Genomic DNA, 20935 nt, shown 5'->3' with positions numbered 1-20935 from the left:
TAAGAATAATTATCAATAAATATGGTATCTTGAAGAGAGAAAAAATTATGTAATTTCTGATGGAGAGTACATTATTATCCTTTAGCTACTAGAGTTAAGACCCCTTAAATATTTCTGCAAACAGTAGATTGTAAGGAGCTGCTTTAAAAAGCATTTTCCTCATTTCATTCAGATATAAAGAATTTTATATTATAAATAATAAAACTAAACATCAATTAAATAAATTTAAAATGACTAACCTTCCTGGATTGTTTTGATTCTTGACGATCATATTCTATTTGGTTTGTTTTATCTGGGTCAGTTATTTCAGGTTCTGAGGTGAGTAACTGCGCATACAAATTATCACTATTAGCTAGTTCATCAAAAGTACCTTCTTTTTCTATTTTACCCTGAAAAGTAGAAAAACAATTTTAGAATTTCTAATTAATTTTAGACAAATTTCAATCAATTTCAAAGCTTGATCTTAATTTTCTTGTAGTATCACTTTTACTAGTTTTTCAAATTGTATAGATGGGAAGAAAATATTTTAATATGTATATAAAAAAGTGATAAGGTTTTTTTGAGCCCAAGGATCAATTTTTGAAATTTTGTCGATTCGAAGTAAAAAGAGAGGAGTCAAGTGTATGATAGAAACATCAAAACGAAAAACCGCAGAGCTTAGGATGTAAGTCGAACATAACTTGGCTTGACTGAATTATTGAAATATACTCCGAAATATCTAACAACAAAGAATGAAAGTGTCATAGGTACATTTGCAGACGTCACTGTTATACTAGCGAGTCACGGAAGTCCAGCTACAACGTCTAAAATGCTACAAAGGCACTGAAACGATATCCAAACATGTCTACAAACAACATAAAAATACCATATGCGACAACTACAAAATACTTCTGGAAAATAAACTTCTACTGTACAAAACAATTATTAAACACATTTGGATGTATGGTACAGAGCTAGGAGTTTGTGTCAACAAATCAAACGTAGTGATAATCCAGACAAGTCAATCCAATTATACTTCGTATAATAATTGATGGCTCATGGTATGTGACAAATCATACACTGATCTCAAAATTCCATATATACCAAAAATCCTATACCAAATAATGAAATACCAAAATAGTCTTGAAAATCCCACGCTAATGTGTTACTTAATCTTCTCGGAGAATCCCAAAACAGAAGACTGGACGGGAATTATCCAGCCAACATAAATACCTAATGGTTGAGGACTCTGCTGGAAAAAACTGCCAAATCCTTCATTTTCGTTTATAGAACTATGATGTTTTGATTGCTTCTAGGATAAGACAATTGAAATATTATGTATATCCATCTATTCATATAAATTAACTTGAAGATTTTTTTGTTGAGTTCAGGATGTTTACATGTAAGAGATAAGAACCTCATAGCCACAATATTTTTTTAGTCAAATATAATAAATTTTGAAATAACAAGCTTCTAGGTATATACAGGGTGTTTTGTATAAGAACCAACTCAGAGCAGAGAGGTATAGGAGAGTTCAAACTATGACGATTTGAGGTGTTTGACTCTATACCAAGTTGCATCCCTGAGGAGTTATAAGGCTTCAAAGTTGGGCCTAACATTTAGAAAAACATTAATTTATTTGCAACCCTTTAACTCCAAAATACCAAATTTGGTACTCTGTATGATAATGTTTTGAGTAATGGTAATTTTTTCTTGAAACTTTCAAGGAAAAGACGAATAACCAAAAACAATAATAGTATTTAAGAAGTTATCGTCTTATTTTCTACCCTATACCCCTAGGCCCTGAGTCGGTTATTATGCGGAACATCCTGTATATCTACTTCGATTAATAGGTTTACAGAATTGCAATTACTACTAGCAGCTGCTAGTTCTCATTTTTTAATATTTGGGATCAATACTAGGTTATCTAAAATCGAAGTATTGCTAATACAACAGCAAACTAAAAATCGTGAACATTTACTCTACTTTTTGCTTTTATCTAGAGAAATTTTTAAACTATGTTATTTTTTCCTTAATATTGACCATACGATTATTAAATAGTCAATTGCTTTGCAACGCCATAGAGCTCTCTAGCTGGTAAATTTCCTGCCAAAAGTTGAATTTGTTATGGGGAAAAACTATAAAAAAAATTTAGAAATTATAAGCTTGAATATTATTTCAAATTTAAGTGAAGAGTGACATTTATAGGAGGAACTTCATTTTTGGACAGTTGCTCTATTTTTTAGCTTGCTTGTTCAATTGGTTTGGGAGTAATTTGAAAAAACATGAAGGTACATTAAGTTTTTGTTTTTTTATGAAAATTTTGCAGATCTATAACTTACATTATTTAGTATGATGATCTTATCAGCATTTTTCAAATAATGTACTTGATGAGTAACTAAAATTCTCGTTTTATTGGCCAGAAAACCATTTATGCAATCCTCATAAAGTACTTTTGAGACATGTATATCTACAGCAGATAATGGATCATCTAATAAATATATATCTCTCTCTCTATAAACAGCTCTAGCTAGAGTAATTCTAGCTTTTTGACCACCACTTAAAGAAGCCCCTTTATCCCCTACTATGGTCAAATCACGTTTTGGAAATGCATCTAAATCTTTCTCCAATGCACAAACACGAATGACTTCTTTGTAACGTTTCTTGTTATACTCGGCTCCAAAGACAATGTTTTGACGAATCGTATTAGCAAATATCCAAGGCTCTTGAGAACAGTAGGAATATTTCCCATTTGCACTTATATCACCATGCACAATATCCAATTCACCTGAAAAAATAAATACGAAATTAATATTATTCAAATAAGTGACATGATAATATTAAGGTGAGATGTGTTTACGGGATAGTTAGTATGACAAAAATTTTAATTCTTCTTTAATTCTTAATAAAGTCTGAAGGTGAGGTGTGTTAATCTAGATGAATAATGGATAAAATGTGAAATGATTTTTCCAAAGCGAATAATTTGTTTTGATTGTAGGTATAGTAATTTTTATCTATCCTTTCTTTCTAATTGTTGTTTCTATAGAAACAAAATAAATAAGTTCAACTCTAGCCCACGAGATGAACTTGTGAGAATATTATTTATTTTTCATTTTTTACTGAATTTTCTAATTTTATAAAACTTAAGTTGGGTATCCAAATAGCTTCCAATTGATTATGGAGGGTAGAGGTAAGAAATATTTCTGTGTTTGAATGTGTCTATTGAAAGCCTTTGAATCAAGAGGCAACCACAATAGGAAACAGTTTTAAAGGAATGAGTAAGATTGAGACATGAGCACGAAAACAAGGAATGACAAAGTTTTCAGATTACACGGTTACTACTATTGTCGCCAAATGTTCTCCTTCCCCCCTATCTACCATAAAATTAAAATATTCTCCATGTTACCACTATTTTAGTAAGGTAATTTTCTGAATCTTCGACTATGACGATTTGTTTTAACGAGCCTATTGACGAGCGTATGTTCCGCTGGACGTCAAGATGGATAGTCGGGAATAGTCATTCGCATTGCAATTATTGCAAGAGAAAGTTTACATTTTCAATTGGTCTCTATGCATTGAGAAGTTGGAAAACTACAAATCTTGAGAAATTTCCAACGCAATTGTATAAAAATAAACATGTTATATCAAATGAAGAACAAAATTCGGAAAAATATTATGGAAATTTCATATTGAACGAATATTATTCTATGCTGTTTCTGCGCTGAAGATTTCTTGGTTTCGAGAACTGAACCTAAATAATGTGTTGAAATCGAAGCACATAAAGGTAAAATCGATGCTCTTAGAGTTGTACATACCCCACAAATTACCTTCATTGTGTCCAGATGCTAATAGGTAATAATTATACCAGTCTATTGATTTATAAAGTACATTTATATCCAGAGAAAGTTCTTTTTTGTGTTCATTGGGATGGGTGAATCCGAAAAGAGAGAAACAAACACTAACCAGGACTTTGTGGTGCAGTTAGTATTTCAAATATACAATTGTCGAAAACTCTGATAACTATATATTTTTTTAAAGACAAATAATAAAATGTATATTCTCAGAAATATCTGAAAAATAATGTGGAAGATTCTAAAGCTCACTATTTCACATTGGCCAAAAAGTAATAGGTGAACGACATAGAAATTGAAATAAGAAATTGCAGCTGATGATTTTTCTTAGTTTTGTTATAATTGGTTTTAGTATTGATCTATGTTTGTTTGACATTCAGTAAGTAAAAACAAGACCCAAGACCTAAAATTCAGGGATGACGGGTAGATTTTTGAAAGAGGCCAGTCACATCAATATCGCATGTTTGATAGAAAATTAGTTTCGCAGAATTGTTATCCAAATACTATACTTAAGACGACGAAGCTAAAATTTTAGATTACAGGAACATTTAATCGTTGTTATTTTGAAAAGCAGTAATCTATATAATCTGTTCAATAAAATTACATGTGATATGTGTCTGTTCTACTTGAAAAGTTCGAATCGTGATTTATGATAGCCCATTCGCGTTGATTTGTCTAAAAAAGTGTATAAGAATTACATTTGATAGATTTGCTTTTGCCAAAGTATGTTTGAGGCTTAACAATTAAGAAAATAGATTCAAGTTAGTATAGTCGGATTCATTCATTAGAATGTTGACAAAATATTAACTGAATTAGTGTGTGGGAATGCAACTCACGGTTAGCGTTATCTCAAATAACCTCACTGGTTTATGTTTAAAACATGGCTTACACCTCGTTTTACATATGAATATACCTATGTTTTATGACGTTATACACTTACCCAATAATGTTTGAAGAAGAGAACTTTTTCCAGACCCCACTGGTCCGATAATACCAATAAATTTACCTCTTCCAACTTCCAAGTTGATGTCAGTAAGAGTGCTATCGCTCATCGAAGCATTCCATTTAGCAGTTACATTATTAACAGTCAACGCTGCTTTCGTCTTGTCCACTTCTTCTAACGTAATATTATTGAACTGCTCATATTTATATTCTTCATTGGCTAAGAATTGTTGTAAACGTTTCAATGAAACAAACATTTCAGCTATTTCTGTTAAACCTCGAGTGAAGATTCCAGTTAATGTTTGTGACAGCATGTTGAAATACGACATAAGGACGAATACCTAAAAATTTATTGCTTTTGTAGATTTTTTTATGTATCTCTTCAATTGCAATAAATAACTTTGCATTAACAGCAGCTGTAATTATCCCAAATTTTATTTTATAGGTACCCGCTACAACTTCAAAGTATGCTTGACGATAGACAAAACAAAATTTCCAGATGGTAAATGCCAGATACCAGAAATCCACTCTTAACTACTTCACCAAAACATAACTCTAGACGGATATACTGTTGCCACTATCGACCTTTTAATTTTAGGAGATGGTCTTGAGAACCTCAATCTATTGTTCAGACAATCATTTATTCGGAATTGAAAATATGTATCTTTTAAAGGCGAAAAATGTACCCATAGCCTATGCTATTCAATCCTTCAGAGGAGTAACTATCTTTTTTATCCATATTTTAGGATTAGGTCCTCTGTTTTCTCCAATCGCTCCAAAGAATAATTGCCATTATCTCATCAGATTGATTTGTAAACCCTACATCTATCATATATATCATTATTATGATAAGTGTTCTATGCAAAGGGATATTTGTATGAAATAATAATTCTCTCTTTTCATTTTTTCTTTCTTATTCTGCCTATTCCTATCTTAAGTAGTTATCTGGACTTCTTTTTCTTACTTATTTTACTTCTTCCGACAGAAGAATAAATATAGCACTTTCTAGTCCTTTCATTTTTTATAGCAAACGCTGGAATAAAACTAAATCTAAGTTTCAACATCTTAACCCATGGACTCCATAAATTCCTTATGATGAGAATTTCTTCCTAGTTACATCTATGCGAAAATAAGTTTTTTTTACCTATGGAATGAATACACATTCTAAATGATTATAACTTTCTATGAATAACCTAAGTTTAGCTATAAATTGGAAAAAAGAAATTTTATAGATAAAAATTTACATGCAGTATATACCTTAGCAGCAGTTATATCTCCACCGGTCAAAGCAATTGTTAACAGCGTCGAAAAAAGTGCCAATCTTGTTGTAACCATACCTAAAGTCATGAAGAGTGCTCTTATATAAGCGTTCCTCTGAATGATTCTTATTTCAGCTTTTCTGGCCATTGCTATGACTTTCTCGAATGGTTTTTCCCATGCGTACATTTTTATTACTTGCATACCAAGAATAACTTCATCCATCAATCTTATTCTCTCGTCTGTTTTCATGGCTGTCATTTTTCGATACCTCGCAGCCAGTTTTCCAGAATAAGCTGAAATAAAGATATAAAATCATAGTAATACGTTCAGTGGTATGACTGATATTGTTAATTAATATTAGATCTTATTAATCCCTTTAATGTAAAATTAGAAATTTTCTATTCAAAATTTGAATATAATCTAGTATATATGGAACTATAGCCGAATCAGCTTTTTATACCAGTTTAACAAGCTAACTATAAATTACTAAAAATTGTCTTGTCAGGTCAAATTCCCTTTGTAGTCTCTTTGGTTAATATCGCACAAGCTAATGGAGGCTTTCCAGAATAAAACAATCCTCCACTGGTTTCAAACAAGGCTCTTCCATTACGTCTGTCTTATATACTTCATTATAATCTTCCAATTGCTTACGACCCTTTCCTTTCATTCTTCAGTAGTCTAATTGAACCAGAAAATGATACAGAAACATCGTTCGATCGAATTTGATTTGGTATCGATAACCAATTTGAAGCGGAATTAAAATTCCTAAGTGTTTCAACAAAAAAATATTCAACGATCCCATTAAAGAACCGAACCTTTCGAATGGGTCTACTATAATTTTTGCAGTACGATGAAAATAGCTTATTTTATTCAGGTACCAATATCACATCTGCTGCAATTTTGCTCAGGAAAATAATCTGGTGACAGCAATATAAGTGGACTCTTTCCTATAAGTCATTCTATGTATTAAGAAGTTACAAAAAAAATGAAATAGTACGAATATCGATGGGCAGTTTGTGATGATTTGAGAATGGTGAACTTGGTTGTAGTTGATAATTTTTTTGGAATAATGAATCAAAACATTTTGATACTCTAGATAGTAAAATGATTATTAAAATGCAACCCTTCCAAAACTAACTAGATCGTTTTCTATAAATCTTTGGTGACTGTAGTAAGAGGAACTACTATTGGAGACTATCCAAATGCATTATATACTAGAAATTTGTATAAAATAAAATTTTAGAATGATAAGTGATTACTGTAAATAAATTTCTAATAATATATACTCAAGACTATCTGTGATAATAAACATAAATAGTGTACACAAGTAGCATACGCAGAAACTATGTCTTATAGAAAATATCTTAGGGAAATTCTTTATCCAAGTTGACAATTCGTTGGTATCAAAATGTCTGAAAATCATTGTTATGTGATTTCCTTAGTAATTTATATCCGAACTCAAGATTATTTTATGCACGTATCTAACCTTTTCTATGAATTAATTTTAGGTAGAATAGGTTAGCAAATAATATTGAAATTATCGAAAATAAATTTAAATGATTAGAAACAAAAACATTATTATAATCGTGTAGAAAGCTAATTATATTGACAATATAAAAAACTACAAGGACGTTGTTGATATAACAGTAATGATAATTAATAATTCGAGAGTGCAATACTGATAAAAAAATTGATATTCATGTAAATTTAAAAATAATTTCTTATTAAGATTAAAATTAATAGAATTATAATATTTCATAATTTCAAGCGGCTATGGAATTTGCCACTACATTTTTCAGAGATATAATATGATGATAATTGGAAGATGGTGTCTAGTGTTGGGTCATCTATGTCAATATTGAATAAGAAGCAACAACAATTGTATTCAAAAATTCAACACAAAAAAAATGAAGAATAGACGAAAAATTGTATAACTACGTTTATATAACTATGTTTGTAAATTGGAATAAATTCAAAATTCTTTTTCTTAATGGTCAGTTAGAATTATCAATGATTTTTTTTAATGCAATAATAATGTATAAAGAGTGTTTTATTTTAAAAATAAGCAATTTTGATGGTTATTTCTGCTTTTTCAAATGTATTCCTTATTTCATTATTTGTTCTCTCCATCCTTTTTACCTGCTTTATTCTTTAGAGTATTTTTTTCCCATATATCTAGCTTCTCTTCTTCTGCTTTGTTAAGAATTCACTTTTCTCCTCTGACTAAATGTTGGTCTTATTATTGTTTTGTTTAGATTGTTTTTCACACGACTTATTGAGTGATGTATTATTCAGGATTCATGATAAATACGTACACTAAGCAAAAGAATGATTTTATTCAGTATGGTTTTTTTCATCCTACATAATAATAAATATGACGTTGTATTTACCTTGCAATGGAGACATGATAAAAATTAATATTATTCCCGCGATTCCTGGAAGTCCAGCTCTCTGGTACAACATTATGATGACGATTATTGATGAAACAGGTCCTATCCACAACTGCTGAATTATCATTGAAGCGAAATTGAATCTTGATACGTCATTGGATAAAAGATTCACTACTTTCCCTGGTGGAGTATCTCCTAATGCCGTTCTACTCAATCTTGTAGCCTAAATGAAAAATATCAGCACTTAATAGTTGATGTTATATCAAAAAAAGTATAATTTGATTCCCATCAAACAAAGCGCAATATTTTAAATCAGTAAAGACTTAAAACTCATCCCCATTATGAAAGATATATAATTTCTTTAAAAATTAATATTGTTTTTTCCCTGCAATTTCTGTTATTGAATACATAATCTCACAGTAATCTAATATTCTGGATCATTCGAGAAATTATGGTGACAAACGTCAAAATTTAGATGTTCTATCACATTTTATGATGTATAACAGTGATTTATTTTATTTATTACATTTTTTATTAAAGTAAAATGAAACATATACGCCAGAAATTAGATTTCCAATAAAAGGTTTTAAGTTCAAATGTAGGAATAGAAATTGTATGCATTGTGAGACCAACTGGTGGCAATATTCTAAATTTTACTGAAACCTTATGTAGGGAAAATAATTAAAATGGTAGTTAAATATTTTGAATCCAGCTCCAAGAGATTTTTTACCGCCAAAAATCTCCTGTTTGCATCTATGCAGTGTGTTCCAACAATTGTTGGAGTGAAAACATTCACAAATGCTTTATTAAGACGCATGCAACAAATATTGTCTAGGGAATTTATAAGGATGTAGCCCCTAGATCAATGGCTACAGGTATAGACCGTGTAATAAGTCATAGTCCTTTGAGAGGAAGGACATATTTGAAAATACTTTTAAAGGAAAAGTGATACAGATATATTCAAAGCTTTGGATATATTGCCAGATTCTACTCCCTTTCTTTGGAGATTCTTGGAAATAAGGGTAGTTTACAAACACCTTACGAAGAATATTACAACATTCATTTAGAGTAAAAACCCCAACAATATTAGAATTATATGAAAAGGATTTTGTTGTAGAACGGTAACTTGTATTGAAGTATAATGATAGAACCACGAAGCATTAGTAATTTGGTAGATATTATTTTTTTATAATTTTCGTTGAAAACTCATGGTATTATTTATATATATTTAGCACTTTATTTATATTAAAATATAATTGTATATTTTCTTGATAACAATTTTCGATATTATAAAAAGTAAATGTACTTCAAATTCTTAACGTACATAACTAGAAATGTGAGAAATATGAGAACTGCATTTAAGATTTACACTAATTAATTTTTATTAATATTGAATAAGATAATGCATATGCTATGAACTCGAGTGGTGAAACTATATATGCGAAAGCGTTATTCTAAATATAAATAAAAACAATCTTCTCACGAATTATAAAACTAACCTTTCTGTATAATAAAGCACACACGGAAGCTCTCACCCTCATACCAGCGTGTCCCGCGTTGACCATATATTGAGACATAACAAGACAGTTTGCAAGTGTGAATGATATCATTCCAACAGCATAGAAGTATGCAGAAAGTTTTGTGTATCCTTCTTCATTAGCATAGTACTTTAGTACTCCTTCTAACATAGTTGGTTGAAAAGTTCTGAGTACAAGATCCCCAAATCCAGTTAATAATCCTAATAGAGCATATTCCACCCAAAAAGTTTTCGCGACTGCTTTTAAGAGACTAGGTTTTTTTTTAGGATTTTTAGCTGCCGCATTGAGTTGTGCTTTCCAATTTCTGAAAATTTGTTAATATTATTCTTTGTATATTTCTTTAGATAATACATTACTTGATAATATTTTATAACAAATGACACGAAGTTTTTATAAATATGAGAAATTAATGAGCTGCGACACGTTGACTTTTTTCTGAAAAACCAGATTTGACTATAAAAAAAATATATTTCTAGTGCATTACTTTTACAGGGATGCTTTTTATCAAAATAATGGAATAAAACATATTTATATGAAACGATCGTCGGCTATGTTGACAATAACGTAAAGTATCAGAAAAAAAATCATTATATTAATTTTGATGTTGATTCAGTTTTGTATTCAATTAGTAACAATTTGAAATATTGAACAATCCTAATTGTACTACTACTGCAGTTCTCCATTTACTGATAAATCCAACTTCTCAAGCTTTGATATCAAAAATTCCCATAATAATCACATAACGACTGATTTAATCAACATGCAACGAGTGTAGCAAATATTTTGAGCTTATGTTCCAATTGGTATTATGTATGCCCTAAAGAAAACTAACTTCCGGTTATTTTGAAGAGAGTATCCCTAAAAATTCGATTGCTTCTCTATAGAACATCTCACAATTTTAAGGTAGGTTAGAAAGGTTCTATACACAACCATCACAATGGATTTTTGAGTGAATATTAAAAAGTTGCATTGTACAAATCCGCAATATTATTAATAACAGCTCTTCTTAATGTAGCCAATCGTAAGCTTCTATTTTATATTCATGCAAGTAGTATATTCGATAGGGATGCGATTAGTTGAGACCTATTGACCCCTCTTCCAATCAAATTCATAGAGCTGCATCTGAAATTAAGAGGTTATTGATTCCTGATTCTTTGGTATATTTTAGGCAATTCTCAGTTTAGGTTAACTTTCCTGTTGTATATAGTACGTCTTTAGCATTCAAACTTGATACTCTGTGATATTATGCATTCATTTTAAAAATTGCTTTGGCTCTCTGGCCGTTGATTGGTCTTCGTCACTTTTAACTACGAACTTTTTCTATTATAAGGGTTTTTGAGAACTTTTTCAATTATTCCTACTCCTGTGAGTCCTAGTTCCCACAATAGGGAAACTATGTTTTTTAGTTTAGTTCGTTAAGTATGCCTAAGCACTTCCAAACTATTTTGGAACTGCTTCCAAAATAGCTCGTCGTTTTAATGACTACTAGACGGTTTTAATTCAAATACCAGAGTATTGGCTGTCTTCAAGATGATATAATTTTTCTTTATTAAATCCTGTCTTATTTTACAAGAGTTCTGCTTACTAACTTGCGAGGGAGAGAATCTCTATACTTAGTTTGTGTTATATTGTTTCTAATAGACATATTTGAGATCTTTGAGTTTTGAAATTAAATTGCCAACAGTTTCAAAAATATTTCACTGTGAAGGACCCGGTATAGTTATCATAAATATAATCAAATACAAGCAGAACAAATACTTAATTGATATTAGATAGTAGCAATCAGAATATCTACTAGATTTCAGAACAATGTGAATTGAAAATATTTGGAGATAAGAGTATTATTAAAATTGAATAAGTTAAAACAAGGTGAAGACTCCAGTAATACCAAGTTATAAAAGTCCCTTTCCGCACTTGTTTTGATACTGATTGGAAGTAAGTTGATAAGTGTTGACATTGGAATTCGTAAAACACCAATGAACTTATAATATGATATGTGATAAATTATATTGATTTACATTTTTGTAATGTACGATAATCTAATGTAGAGTGAGTCTAATAACGGCACTGATTAGATCCACTAGTGAGTTGAACTACAATATTTCTTCCATAAAACTTGTTTCACGATACTCACCTTTCTAATCTCTCTACTAAACGCTCACTTCTATCATTAGATAATGTATTGTAAACATCGTCAACATCTATGTCTTTTTTCAAACCGGTTCGAAATGTTGGCAGTGTAAACCTAAAAATTTGAAATGAATTTAAGACAATAATAAATACTATCAATATCTATAAGAAACAATCGATCAATCAGGGTAATTAAAAATGTGTTGATATATCAAATAATTCTATCTAAAAATCAAGGATGACATGGCAACCATAGAATTTTGGGCTTTTAATGCTTTCTCGAAGTATTATGGGAGCATCCATAGACAACGAATTTTCAAAAAAAAAGATTTGAGCTTCCACGAAAACTACAAGTTCAATTTGAAAATTGCGGATCACTATTCAAAATGAATGAACGTTTTAAAATGATTCACATATCAACGGTACAACTTCATTGGAGTGAACAGCTGATAATTAGAAAGAGTCAAGGATGGGCAAGGGGATGTTGAAATATATCTCATTTCAATTTACACAAAACCTCTCGAGGCGCAAACATTCAAACATAAGGAAAATTTCAAATCTCAGTAGACCATGACATTTGTTTTGGAAAGTATTTAAAAATGTCTCATACAAGTTAGAATAAACTTCTTAATTGCTTTTTGTTCCATATGACATCGATAAACAAGATTCCTTGGGAATCCTAGAAGATGTCAAGCATCAACTACCTCAATGAGAAAGTTTTACAAATCTTCCTTATCTGAGTTATAGACCTGATATGACCCCATCCCATACTATTGTTTCGTCTCTACCTATTTCGATTTTGTTTAAAAAGTCCTCATAATTCGTGTAGTACTAATAAGGTAATTCAAAGGCAGTACCTTTTCGACTGGTTCTGTGAATATCCTTAAGTATTTTCGGTACTCACTGACCACAAAACAATCAATAATCTAATTTTTCTGAGTTCGTTTCATACAATACTCCTTAAAAAATGTCTTAAAATTTGAGAGATTGTGAAATTACGGAAATTACATCGTCAAAAAAATCCGCTGATGGTAATTTATTGGCTAAAAAAATCTTATCAGTATTTGCACTTCAGGATTCGCGAGATTTTCTATGGAGTTATATAATTTTTCATAATACGATAGGTAAAATTTGGCTCTACGACTAAATATTTGAAATAGGGTCATGTTGCATTCTTAAATAGCCAAATATTTTCTTTAATTTTCAAATTACAATTAAGAGGAAGAGTGGAAAAATGATGGTCTGGAAATAGTAAAAATAGCCGAAATGTATTTCCAAACTAACATAGTATGAAGAATTATTTGCAGTACTATATTGAACTATATATTTCTATCCAAAATCTCCGAATGTTCGATCGGTATAAATGATAAATCTCATTTTCTTACCCAAAAAATATTATTGAGAATATGTTTGCCTTTTCTCTAGGATTTGGATTATATTTCACTTCTGTCGAATCCATTTCAAATCGGATTCCGCGATTTTTCTATTCGAATTCTTCTGATACTCGATTTCCTTTTAGATCTGTTGCATTCAAATTCACACATTGAAGGGAAATATTTGATAAATAGATTGTGCTGAAACAAAAAAAAATTAGATAGACCAAAAGAAACACACGCGATACTAGTTAATTTACGATTTTATTGTGAGATATTATTATACTTAGATCGGTTTGAAATGTATACAAGAATAAATTTATATTTAGTCTACCTCAATAGCGTTGTAATTCACACTATGTTTCACGCTACAAACCACACTCACGTATGAAGATTGGTGCCCTTCATTTTTTTAAATAAATATTTCATTTATTTGTAATTGTAGAAAAACAATCACATGAAATTTGAGCAGCAAAACGTAGTGAGATAATAATTGGAGGCTGCATAATAAACAACTTGTTAAATGATTGGAACAGATATGAATTTTTATCAAAGTATGCTGGAAATCAACTATAAATTACGGTCTTCTCTTGAACTATGGCGCAGTTTATGATATAGGTCTATGTCGTTGATAATTTGATATTAGCTTAATGTGTAACCGAAGGCCGATTGTGTTATATACACTATGTAACAATAAAAAGTACCCCTTCTAAGTAACTGCGAATGTAATAAATTTTTAAACAAGTAATGAAATACTGATGTAAATATTCTAGAAATTAGAGTTGTTTTTCAAATACATTAGATTCCAAATGACCCCAGACCAATTGATAATTTCTCTTCTGCCAATTCATCGACCTGGAAAGCAATTATTAAAATAATGACAGGTATTATCTTGATCAGAAATAGTTCGTTGTAATTTTCTAACAAATGTAATAACTTCCGCTGTCTAGGTTACCAAAAATGAAGAATGATTTCACAATATCGCTCAAACTAATGAATACTGCCGCCTTTTTAACTAATAAATATGGTTTAGTTTCACTTCAGTACCTGTAATTGTGTCTATATAAATGAAATTTGAAAATTTGAAAAGCCTGAGTTACTAGGTACTATTCATAGAAGTAAATCCAAAACTATCACCTTGACTGTTTTATTCATGATTATTGACTGAGGTTCGTATCGTCTCTTTTCCATAAATGTATCCATCAACTGGGAAATTCACTGATGATTTGTTTTCATTTGAGATTTGTTGAATATGTAGTGGCATTAGCACGTTTCTTATTTCTATAATAATTTCCTACAATTTCTTCTCTCCTAAACCGTATAGTATAGACTATTTTAAAAAGGCATAGTGAGTAAACGTACCACAAATTTGACTCGATTGACCCAATGAAATCATAATGTATTCTATTGATCAACATTCAACCGAAAAAACTTTTTGTCAAAAAACTCTTCAACTTGATAAAAATTAGTTGTTTTGCTATCCATTGTCGTGTATTTCGGTAATTTCAATTCATATATTGAGGAAACAGATATTTCCACAAATCATTTAAATTTTGTAAGTTACAATATTGATGGTACCTATATATTGTAAAATCAAAACGACGAAACAATATATGCGATTAACGAAGCTTTTACGATGTTGGAAAGAAGGTGTGATAGAATAGATTTAGTGTTCTAGCCATAATATACCAAAAACAATAAAAACAACACAAGAATATTAAAAATATTGTAGTTTTCATGAATTATATCAATTCAAAATCTCCAATAATTTTAGAGAGATCATATATCACAGGATCTATACACAATTTTTCACCCTTAACTCAGCCTTCAGCTTTTCGAACAAAAGATCTGCACTTTATGGTGTATTCATGTACAGTAGCCTTGAAAATCGAAGCAGTGTGGACCGAAGCATTGTCATGAAGAAAGAAAGCGCATCTCGGCTGATTTTGCTCCGTCTTTTTTCAATAATTGTTTGCCACTAGTAAGTCAGAGTAATATGTTACGTCCACGATTATATTTGATTTCTTTTGGTGCGTTTGTGCTGTACTTTTTGTGATATTTAAATACTCATGTAGGATCATTAGAACACTTATTTTGGATATACCGGTCTATGGAGCAATTTTTTTTGTTTTTAGCCCCCTGAAAATTTCTTCCGCTAATTTAATGTGTTCTGGAATAGTCACCGTCACAGGACCTCCCGCACGTGGGTCATCTTCTAGTGAAACTTGTTTCCAGCCAAAAAGCTTAAACAAAATTTTAATTGTTGAAATTGGTGGACACAAGTCACTGTAAATAGCCTCCATTTTGTTTTACATTTGTGTTTGTGTTAATTCTTCTTTAATCAATAATTTTATAACAGCACGATACTCAATTAGAGATATTTTTCAAAATAACTTGAAGGAGTGGTGGTTCGAGCTCTACTATAATAAAATGGATCGAAGCAGCAAGTTGAAATTTTGTATAAAGCTTGTTGAGACTCACTAATAAAAGTTTTTACGAGCGCACTCTATTTACTCATGAGGCCAAGAGCTCATGGACCGCATAAAGTATATGAGCCAGAGGCATAAGTACTGGACAATATTACTATATAAAACATTAGGAAAGAAGATGAAATTTAAGTTAACAAATTTTCCCATTAAAATACAAGAAATTGAGAAAGCAAATATTTTTTGGTAGTAATATCCGATTTGTACGAGATACTAGGGATGTTAAAAAGGGAAAAGAGGTAATATCAGATTAAAGGAAAGATAGAAGTTTGAGACTACTGTGAATTAAAAGTTGCAGAGGAAACTATACAATGTAGAAGATTGAGAAAAGATTCTGTAGTTGTGAGAGAAAACAAGTTCATTTTAATTTTTGAAACGGTCAAAAATAATCTAGAAATTTGCCCGTGGACCTTAAATTTCAAACAAAATAAAACCAGCGTTAGATGAAGTACCGAAGAGGAGTATTTAGAACCACAAAAATAGATGAAGTAAGGACGTGAAGATAATTCAAAATGCATTTAGGATTGAACGAAGAATGCTGCAATTGTCAGTATGAAAGGAGAACACAAACAAAATAAATATGGGAGGTAAAAATAAAATATTGAGGATAAACTGAAGGTCAATAAGATGATAGCATCACGTTAAATAGAAGAGAAACAAAATTGTATATAAGAAATAGTGAGAATATTTCTAACGAACTGAGATACAACATGTTGAAAAGTTTGAACTGGAAGAATTTATCAATCTCGAACTCTCTAAAATCCATTATTTTTTGACATATAAGCCATTATTCAGGAGAAAACCATGTGAGTGTATTACATTATCTGGGAACAATCGTACAAGACTAATATACATAGTTCAAATCTGATAGATCAGATTGTGCTAAGAGATTGTTGAAATAGACCTCGGATTAACGCGAGGTTGTTCGAAGACCACATGTTTTCCAAGAATTAGTAACTATCGTAAATTAAGCTCAATTTCCTTTCGTACGTTCAGTCATTACGGAGTATGTATAATCTCCGATCGATATGAATACTGAACAGCTGTCTTTGCGGAACCAAAAAGGGGAAATCCTAGTTATTTAGTTATATGAATGAAAGTAATATTAAACATATAAGTATTTATTTATATTCGTATAGAGATATTAATTGAAGAAAATTTAAATATTTCATTATATCTTAAACATTTCCAAGGTTGTATTTACACGAGGGATTTGAAATTCAAATAATTATAATAATACTGAATATTAAGTGAAAATTTTGAACAATACCTCAAATACTTGGATCTTATCCTTGTCTGATCTGTGATATAATTGTTTAATTGTTATCTAAAATAACTGGAATGGTGATAACAATCATATCCATCCATCCATAAATCAGTAATGCATTCATAAATTGGTTCAATTGCCACGTTATTTCGTCATATTTATTAATGACGCGAAACATTCAGTATGAAACGTGTATTCAGTTACACATTAGATAATTCACACACTACGCTATATCTACGGAACTCGTTTATTTAATATCGAGAAAATAAAAATAGAAAAAAGTAGGGGCAAACGTTGAAACTGCTGAAATAAATGAATCATAGATGACCTTGTAGAGCTGATGAACAAGCGAAGGAAATAATATCAACAAACGATTCAATATCTAGTTAACACAGAGTACATTGATGATGGTATTTTGAAATAATTTGTCGTGAGAATAATCAAATCTTTGCAGAATATTATAGCCGTTAATATGTTAAAAAGAGAGAAATGATTCTACTACGTAGAAAAATATTGCATTATTGTTTTGGTTTGGAGAGTTTGAGTGTAATGAAATTAAAAAATAAAATGAAAGAATCTAAACGGAACAATTTATTCAAAATAATCTACCTAGTTCTTTCATAGCACCTTCTCACTTTTTTAAATGTTCGCTTTTTCTTTCACACCAGGCATATCTTGTTACTCGTTACAATCAAGTTATTTCTCTAGTTTTACGGCGAAATTTACTTATTTGATAGTTATTGAGTTCTTAAAAATCAAACGAATATTTGGTAACTTGAATTAGTTGCTTTCCAATTCATTAAGCATTGCCTATGGGCAATTGACACTTCGGTGAGTTTTGTGTCAAATATGAGAACTTACCGTGACCGAAATACAAGATACTTGATTAATTTAATTTAAATTACGAATACTATAGAAGCACTTCTTTGAAACTATAGGTACTTGTTACTATATATACGTTCCTAGGCCCTTTTTATAGTTTTCTTCATTAAGTAATGATGCCTATCAATTTAAAAAAGAATTAATTCCATATGAGTATGAAAACTATAAAGAAGATTTGATGACTAATTTTTTTATTTTCAATGTAGTGATCAGAACAACAATGATTTGATAAACACCTGAGAAAGTACGAAGTTGAAGAATGTCAATTTGCTTAAAATTACTTTTATTAGTGATAGTAATTTACTCAGTATTGAAATAATCTTATCAGATTATTATTATTATTACCAAATTATTTTTGGGAGAAACTATTACAACAAGATACTATTTATTGACATCCTAATTGGATTCAAATCTCTATTAGTTAATGAGAATACCCCAAGGAACGGTATTGAGTCTGATATTCTATATAAATAGAATAGGGCTCTTCGTAAACTAGAATCCAGTATAAGATAAATCGTCTATCAGCTGATTGCGGATCTCAACGGATCCCAGAAGGATAACGAGAGATGTGGAATGTGTGGTTTTTGGTGGAAATTTAAAATTGAAAACTCAACCAACGGAAACATTTATTCTTATCACATGTTATAAATTTTTATAAATATTATTAAGTAATTATCACAAGTACGTCCTGTACAACAAATTTTAATACCAATGAGTAGATTTTTTTTCTGTAATTTTTTTACTTCCAAATAAGGTAATTTTATAATTTCGCGGTCCCCTCATATTTTGGCTCTAGAAAATCGAAGAAACACCCGATTTCGATGAATTTTTTTTCAAAACTGTATATTGTTTTATGACTTTAAATATGATCATAATTAATTTATAATATTATTTATAATAGTAATCTACATTTTGAAAAAAAAAATTGAAAAATATTTGTTTAATCATTTCTTACCGCCAACAGTCAATTCATTTTTTTTGCTCTAACCCATTAAGAATGTTTTTATTCATATAACTTAATAAAAAAGATACAAACGATTATATGTGCGAAAAGGTCTGTGTGTTAAGATCAAGATTTGAAAAACAATTCATCGAAATCGGATAATTTTTCGATTTTCTAGAGCCAAAAAACGAGGGGACCGCGAAAGTATAAAATTACCCTAGATAATTAAATATTTTTTGCATTTTGGTGTGAAATAGGCAGAAGAGCAAATGCGGCTCTTTGAGATTCACAAAATTAGTTAGTCCACAAGGAACATTATTAACTAATCAATCATTCAAATGCAGCATATTGCTTTATTGGGGCAATACTGAGCCGTTATTGATTGGTTGATCATTGGAGACGAAAATTAGGTCCTATATGATGAACCAAAACGAAAAAGACAGTGACTTTCTATTTGGTGGACTATATCCGGAATTGTTCATTTTGAAGTACTAAACCTTAACCTGGATAAATTGTGATGGTTCACTCAAGAACTAATTGCTTTCGGCATTGAAAATTTGCACAATAGATGTTAAATTTTTTATATATACAGAACTAACAATAAATAAGTTGACAACAATTCATTGAAGGTTACATCAAAATTATTTTGTTACTAATAAATATATTGGAATATACCAAGAAGATTAAACAATATAGATTTTCAAATATTTCACATTAAAATATTTATTTTTTTTTTTATCATTTACTACTGTTGCACAATGAATATTTCTTTGTATTTTACTTGGAACATAAAAATACCTGCTGATGACGTTGATTTGCAGTACTTTAACGTAGTTAATGCACTCTTTATGTACATTAGGGAACAATAGATAAGTTAATTAAAGAAAATACATAAAATAATATTTGAACAGATTATTAACAATGGAATTGAAAATATGCTGATTTGCAAGATTTGGAACCAAAAAAATTTCGTAACATGTTGAAAGCCGTACTTTATATTCCTTCGGCTAGTTATACAAATTGGAATTGATTAGATTCAAGTGCCGGTTTAAAAATCGATCAAATTTCATTATTAAACGATAACTATATTTTTTATTAATTTTCAGAAATTCTCTTATTCAATAATTATCAATAAATTACAGTTGTCGTTGCCATACGGACTCTACTACTCAGTTCCCTTGAAACACGTGAAATGATTTTACGTTAAAGGTATTTGCCAATAATATGAAATTTTCATTCAACCGCTCGGGTACAGCCATACCATACATTTTTTTAAATATAAATGTATGAAGCGCATAGGGTTATTGGAAACCTCATGAAAAATTATAAACTCTTCTTCGTTTTTGCATACTAAGTCAGATATACAAAGAACTCGTGGAAAGCTTCGCCTCTGGTGAGAATTAAATTTCTAATGGAAATATTAGCGACACAGAACGGATATTTTTTTATTTATAAGATTTTACTTTCTTTATCGTTATATATATGTTAGAAAAATTTTATTTTGATCGTTTGTTGAGTTGTGTAGGTAACTCGTATTCGTTTTTCAATAATCGAGTCCAAATTAGAATCCAAAATGTACGCTCAATTTATAACTAATGACTGCCAAAATTACATAGAACATTACGTGAGTCAGATAGAGAAATAATGAAGAAAAAAAGCAATAACATTTATGTCACCATGGCCTTATGTCTTTAATCTCCTTCTTACCTCTGGGATTTGAGGATTGTCCATACCTTTCATGACATTTGTAACTATATATTGCACTAACTATTTATGTACAACCCAGAATTTTTTGACTATTTTCTTGCGCCTCAAGAATTTATTAACCATTGTCTGTCCTTTTTATGATATTTCAGAATATTTTGCTGCATTTATGAGCCCAGTTAAACATTTT

General features: G+C 30.2%; 1 protein-coding gene across 4 annotated transcripts in view; it reads right to left on the bottom strand.

Annotated features, from left to right (window-relative positions):
• Positions 1-20935, bottom strand: part of LOC130453068 (ATP-binding cassette sub-family C member 4-like) — a 39592-nt gene that overhangs the window by 15171 nt on the left and 3486 nt on the right. The window contains exons 1-9 of one of the 4 annotated variants that reach the window (XM_056792665.1): positions 17220-17456; positions 13476-13664; positions 12095-12205; positions 9922-10264; positions 8423-8645; positions 6030-6325; positions 4771-5113; positions 2322-2767; positions 240-389 (exon numbers count right to left, since the gene is read on the bottom strand). In XM_056792665.1, coding sequence (XP_056648643.1) covers positions 240-389; positions 2322-2767; positions 4771-5113; positions 6030-6325; positions 8423-8645; positions 9922-10264; positions 12095-12205; positions 13476-13549 — 1986 coding nt within the window. In that variant the 5' untranslated portion in view covers positions 13550-13664; positions 17220-17456. Of the gene's footprint in view, positions 1-239; positions 390-2321; positions 2768-4770; positions 5114-6029; positions 6326-8422; positions 8646-9921; positions 10265-12094; positions 12206-13475; positions 13665-14600; positions 14879-17219; positions 17457-20935 lie in introns of those variants that run through there. The other 3 variants (XM_056792673.1, XM_056792679.1, XM_056792668.1) reach the window with 3 other exon arrangements.

The sequence above is a fragment of the Diorhabda sublineata genome, chromosome 1 (assembly GCF_026230105.1).
Source record: "Diorhabda sublineata isolate icDioSubl1.1 chromosome 1, icDioSubl1.1, whole genome shotgun sequence".
Lineage (NCBI taxonomy): Eukaryota > Metazoa > Arthropoda > Insecta > Coleoptera > Chrysomelidae > Diorhabda > Diorhabda sublineata.
This window is presented reverse-complemented; position numbering and strand designations above follow the sequence as displayed.